This window comes from Brachypodium distachyon, chromosome 4, assembly GCF_000005505.3.
Source record: "Brachypodium distachyon strain Bd21 chromosome 4, Brachypodium_distachyon_v3.0, whole genome shotgun sequence".
Classification (NCBI taxonomy): domain Eukaryota; kingdom Viridiplantae; phylum Streptophyta; class Magnoliopsida; order Poales; family Poaceae; genus Brachypodium; species Brachypodium distachyon.
This window is the reverse complement of record NC_016134.3, coordinates 30354281-30360656: the sequence shown is the minus strand read 5'-3', so window position 1 is coordinate 30360656 and position 6376 is coordinate 30354281. Positions and strand designations below refer to the sequence as shown.

The 6376-nt window shown below is 42.5% G+C and overlaps 1 protein-coding gene across 3 annotated transcripts; it reads right to left on the bottom strand.

The window, feature by feature from the left end:
* Nucleotides 1-232: 232 nt before the first annotated feature.
* LOC104584641 lies at nt 233-4573 on the bottom strand. 3 transcript variants are annotated; one of them, XR_001407555.2, is made up of 6 exons: nt 4188-4573; nt 3776-3869; nt 2967-3049; nt 2240-2408; nt 1439-2141; nt 233-978 (listed from the first exon to the last, which is right to left on the bottom strand). XR_001407555.2 is itself a non-coding variant. In XM_010239632.3 (5 exons), the coding sequence occupies exons 1-5, from the start codon at nt 4436-4438 to the stop codon at nt 2001-2003; spliced, it is 738 nt and encodes a 245-aa protein (XP_010237934.1). In that variant the 5' UTR covers nt 4439-4573; the 3' UTR covers nt 233-2000. The 3 variants fall into 3 exon arrangements, 1 of the variants encoding a protein (XP_010237934.1); XR_001407556.2 differs by having other exon boundaries at nt 233-531; XM_010239632.3 differs by having other exon boundaries at nt 233-2141.
* Between the last annotated feature and the right edge of the window lie 1803 nt (nt 4574-6376).

Below are 6376 nucleotides of genomic sequence, written 5' to 3'. Positions count from 1 at the left end.
CTCGGCTAACAAACCCCTCGAAGTCTTTCCTAACATAGGATTAAGTCGCACCCGCTGGGTCGACCGAACATATTCAAAAAATATCGACGTGTAAACTTGTCCAAGTGTACGGCAACCTTCACTTTAAGGCCGGCGTACACGCCCTACTTTTATACCCGAACTTGTGCCATCGCGCATTGGCACCCCTTACTCTAATTGTTGTCGAGGACAACAACACTATGAAAAGAACTTATGACCAGGACAAAATCGTGCAAATTTAATCAAGTCACTCTCCGCATACACTTTCTTTACAAGAGTGACCAATTGATACCCAAAAGGAATGAACTACAATGAGCTAGTTGTCAGTGCACTTGTTTCTGTACAAGCTGTTGCCGTTTGCATTTTGCATACAGGATCAAAGCCACTTGCTGGTAAGCACTTGCTGTTCGTTGCAGTGAAATTCGCAGTTTCGTCAAGATTTGCTTCTCCAAAAGGATCAGTGCACATTTCTAAGATGGATTGTCTCTGCTAGTTAGCCACTGCTTCTAGCACCTGCAACACAATAACACTATATGGTCAGTAAGGCATGTACTCCCTCCGATCCTAAATTGTTGTCGAAATATTACATGTATCTAGACGCTTTTGAAGAATAGATACATTCATATTTGGACAAATTTAAGTCAAGAATTTAGGTTCAGAGGGAGTACAAAATTGCAGCTTCCAGTTAGTGCAAATGGTAAATTCAGCGAGCTATTCTGGACAATCAAAGGAGCAAAATAGCGAAGCAGGGGGAAAAAGTCACTGAGATACCATGGCATTGGTCAATCAATATTTCTTAAACCAAGCTAGACAGGACTACCAAGATGGTGATAGATCATTATTTCAGAGATGATATATCAAATGATGCATTTCATTCTTATTTGTTTCATTGTATTTGAGAAAGTATTCATTTCCCCAGTTCGTACTGTCCAAGCACCAAGAGCAGAAGGTCAATTGCACCTGAAAATGAAGTACACCAAGATTCTGATCATTTATCATTCGCAGCATGCAACTATATACCCATGCACTCGCAACAGAAAATCCTTTATATCTCATCCAAAGGGACTTAAATGGCACATGAACCACTAATTGGAGAGAAGAGAAACAAATCATGAATAATCAGTGGAGGGTTCCAAGTAAAATCTACACACCGATTTAGTGGCAAAAGTTAGATCAAGCATGGAGCGGGCATGCCATGTTCTTGGAGTGATAGAAGGATGTTCAAAATCAAAGAGAAAAGAATAACGAAGGCAAAGTTCCAAGTATTTGCTTCTTTTGCTAGGAAGGAAGGTAAAACCCTGTGTGTTTTCAAACTGCATTATATATTAGACACAAAGTAGACTGCAGGTATGTCACACAATATAAGCTAATTGATGCAATTTAACTGATATAATATGCAGAGTTAGAATGATATACCCACCAAATCATCAAACTATCTCAGGGGCAGGCGAAGATACAGAATTGGGTAACTGGTTTTTAGGCTCTGCAGATGGAAGTAGATGATCAGATAACTGATTCTTAGGCTCACGAGCTCGATGCCAAACTCACATGCTATGAAAGATCTTCTGTAGACACCAGCCAACAAAATACAGGTAAATGTACTATTCATAGTTAAATCTTATCCAAAAAGAAGGAAGCCGAAAAGTAGGAAGAGTTGGTAGTCCCAGTTCCACTCCCACATATGTACGCCAGACATACCCTATCGCAAAACACATTGCTAGACAGTGTATACCGAACAACACCATGTACAAAAGGTCATTGGGTAAACACTTCCAAAGGCTGTAATCTATAAAGGCAATGGTACAAATGGCTGTACAAAAAGTAAACGCAGCAGCTAGGGAAGTGCAGCTTTTCCCATGACCAAATTGGGTAAGAAGTAAACCCAGAAACCAAACACTGGCAAATACGACGAAAAATGCTATCACGGCGATTTTCTCAGAGTTGAAATTATCTGCATCTTGGATCATTGCAAATAAGCTCAATCATTGCACAGATTTTGTCTCAGAGTCAACTTTAGGTTTCACTTCATATCTTGGGTAAAATATCAGAACTTGTGGTAGAGCAAAAAAGACACAGTCAATAAGCACTTTGTTCAATTTCTCCATCAGATTCTTCTCTGCCACCTAAACCACATTTGGAAAAAAAACAATTTCCATCAGCAGTTTATTTAAAAGAAACAACAAACAACATAAAAAACAATCAACTTGCACAACTGACAAACCTGAATGTTCTCATTGCTAGGTTCACTTTCCACTATTTCTTTACCAGGACAATCTTGCGTCAACCCAACATTTACTTTTTTTTTCTCAGATGTCCCCTGTCTAAGGCGGCTTGGCTCGTCAAATATGCAGGATAGTACTTCACGAATTTGTCTATATAATGTGTTTGACCTGTGAAATATGTAGAGATAAGGTTAATCCAATGATGAGAGACTTCGAAACTGTGACTTTAAGTCTATAGAAAACTTAGTTTTCCATGTATGGGTGCAGAATGAGAATCTAAATGAGTGCAAGTGCAAGTTCTTTTTCAGCAGAAGCGATAACATGGCATAGGTGCTTCAGAAAAGCACAAGTATCCTCTTTACTTTCCATTTTACTCCAATTATAAAAAATGTCTATGCAAGAATAGAATTTAATGTGATACTAACTTACTTTTCTTAATTTCTTAGTCTCATTAGTGCTGCACATCCAAATTTTGAGATTAATCACAAGATATAAATGAATGAATTGATATATAAACATGCTGCCGATACAATCATATAGGATACAAGGAAGACAAACAAAGCCCATTTAGTGTGTAGTTATTTAGCACAGGCTACTATAGTTATATTGCATTGCACATGGTTAGATGATGCATTTGTCCATGCCCTCATCATGTACAGTTTGAAACAGCACAGATCTGGTTAGTGTCAAAACTATAGAAAGTATAATAGTGCAGTGTATGAGTACCTGGTAGAAAAAGCGTCGTCAGTACCATTTCTTTCTTCCAGCAAATCAAAGTTCGTTGTTGCATCAACATTTTGCTCTTCAAGCTTTAATCAAAGTTATGAAGTTAATTCTCAATTCTAGTTTTTACAGCTGATGCTAAAGATGCATAATCATAATTTGTAGAACAAAGTAACCTTGACAAGGGAAAGAGCTACAAGGCAAGTTTCAGATTCTTTGAGTCATAATATATACTATAACACAAAGTGGTATTGTAACTTTCAGAAAGAAAAAAAGAAGTGGCGCTGTGACTGGGCAATCAGAACAGCATTCACCCAGGTTCAAATTATAAGACATGCACATCCAGCTGCATTCCCCATGCTATTTACTGAGAATGAATGAAAAATATAAAAGCAGAACATTGCCCTTTTTTCAAGACCATTCGTATTTCCTCTCTCAATCCAGTAAGTTAATTGAATGTTAGACAAAATGCTAGTTCCAGCAAGACACTGTAGTTTTCACAACATTCCTGATGAAGTTTACTTTCAACAAGATCACAATTGAGGAAAACAATAAGGGAAGGCTCAGGAAAAAGAATATATTATGTTAGTTGTCACAACATTCCTGATGAAGTTTACGTTCAACAAGATCAGAATTGTAATTAAGGAAAACAATAAGGGAAGGCTCAGGAAAAAGAATATATTATGTTATTTTACAGAATTTGACCAATCATAACTTGGCTGATCACAGAAAGAATTTTACAGAACCGTGATTACTTGCTGATGTAATGAGACATCCACAGAGGATCCAGTGGCAGTAAGAAAGATCTTTACCCTGGAGTCATGGGCATAGGATGGTGGGGCGCGCGTATCGATTTCTTGTGTAGAGATCATCTGATGGATTGACATATTCTCTAATTTCTTGATCCTACAAGTGCAAAGCACAGGAACACGAGTGAATCATTGCTGACATAAAGAAAAAGACTGAAATAAATCTAATCTACAGGCACTCCGTGCCCCTAAACTGTAAACCCCTTCCAATTTCTCTACGAGCCCCTCTGGATTGGAAGGGATTCAAGGGGAAACGAACGAACTTCCAATCCCCCTTGATTTAGGCAGGGATGGTTTCGGTTCCTAAACCCCGTGATCGATCGATGCCATTGCAATTCGAACATTCACGGCCGCGCAGGTGGTACAGTACAGTGCAGTAGAAGGGAGGTCAGGGTTGGAGCAGAGCGGAGCGGACCTCGCGCGAAGCAGTCCGAGGCGGGCGTCGGCGAGGAAGCGGCGGTGCGGCTGGGGTCCGGAGGATGGAACCTCCGTCACGTAGCCCTCGGCAACGAGCAGGTCGAAGACCTCGCGGACGACGTCGCGCTCGCGCAGCAGCCCTCCTCCTCCTCCGCTGGAGCCGCTCCCACCCGGAAGCGCGGGCGCGGCGGCGGACGTCGAGACCTCCCCGTCGACGCTGGGGCCACGGCCGCTGCTGTCCTCCTCCATCGATGCGCGGCTGGGCCAGGGTTTCAGGAGAAGGGTGGCGGTGGGGAATCGGCGCGAGGTGGGAGGTTTCAGAGGCGGGCGGGAGAGGGGACTAGCAGGAATTCGACGGGGAAGAAGGGCGAAATGGTAACGTAATCTAAGGGCTCGGGTTGGAGTATTCCGGAAGTCGAGGGGGTTCCTTGCCAATGTGTGTGGGCCTTTCTGTTATGCGGGGCCAGCGCGCCAGCTGGCCGCCTCGCTGGCATCCAGCTCAGACTCCTTCTCGGATCAGCTGCCCGCGAATCTTGGCGCAGATCAAATCAAACCAATGTCTTCTACCACTAAGACATCAACAAGACGAAGAGCTTGTCGTCCTCGTCAACAGATGCAACGATCAAATTCAGTTTCAATGCGGCACAACGCACGTTCTTCGTTTCCTTTTAGCCAATCTGTTTCTGAAGATAACTATTCCTGGAGCGCAATCTTTTTTTTAAAAGTAGGGGAATCTATTCATTAACAACAGAGTACATTTTTGAGCCTCTAGGGAACAGAGCTTTGAGGATTACATAAGTGCTTCAAGGGGCAGTTAAGAGCCTTGTGATTGCTATTAGTACAAGAGAGAGTGTGCTTGCTGTTTTGGCTGCTCTTAATTAGCTTTCCTAGCCAAATGGTACGCTAGAGTGTTGTTATCTCTGGTAGTGAACAGAGCGTTGAGAGAAGAGTGGGTCTCGATAATCTGGAGAAGCTGAGGTTTGATGGACCAATGCCCCGGACAGCCTTCAATATCCCTGTTTTGGCAAGCTAGAACAAGGCCTTGATTATCAGAAATCTGTTTTGCATCTTGCTGTTGAAGGTGGGAGAGAATATTAGCAGCTAGAAGAGCTCCTAGAGCTTCAGCCTGCATCGCCGAAGACACTGGAGAAGAGATGGCTTGAATTTGCGCAATCCATCTGTTATGAGGTTCCGGTGATTCAATGAAGATGCCGAGTCCAGCTGGAGCTTGACCATCTTCGGAGGCTGGATCCTTCCAAACTGCATCTGAATATATGTTGAATCCCTATAGCTGTGAAATCTGAGAGGTAGAAATAGGAGTAGTTTGAGAAATTTGGATTTCCTGTTCCTTCCCAGAGCTCAAGTCAGCAGCGAGCTCTAGTTCAATTCCTGCAATCAAGCTTTTAGCATTTGGAAACACCTGAGTAGGAGAAGCAAGCTTCCTGTAAATAGAAAATTGTTCCTGGATTTCCAAATACACCAGAGAAAAGTGAAAATGTTTTGAATCGAAGCCTTAGGACAGTGCTGCACATAAATTTCAGATCTGATGAACCAAGGGGCTGCAAACCAAGCAGTTTTGGCAAAAGGGCAGAGAAAGAAGATGTGTAGTTCATCCTCTAAAACTCCACACTTGACACAATTTTTGAAAATGTGTTTAGAGATCTTACCAGCTCTTTTACCTGTGGGAAGGGCACGCTAAAAAAGTCTCCAGGAAAAAGTTTTAACTCTGGGAAGGAGATTCTTGCATTTCTAGATTTCCATAAGCGCCGGGGAGACCTGCGAAGGTATAGGGGAGGGAGAAGAATCCTGCAGGGCTTGAGCACAATACTTATAGGCATTTTTAGATGTGCATTTCCCCGAGGCACTATGCTTCCAGCAGAGAATGTCTTTTCCATCTCCTCGAAGAATACTGTCAATCGAATCCCGCTTTCATTGACCTTGAAGTCTGAGATAAGGCTTTTTCTTTCTATTAAAAGATCACAAATCAGAGGGGTGATCAGTCCTCTTTCAATCCTTCATCTTCTTATGAGTAGCCGCCGCTGGGGGTCCTCAGTCTGAATCCTCCACTAGCATTGGACCAACAGTCAGTCTAGCTCTCGCTCTTATCCAATTTCCTTATCCTTTTGGGGCAAGGTCGGAGTAGTAGGCAAATACAATTTCTTTTGTTGCATGCGGATAGGGGTCCTG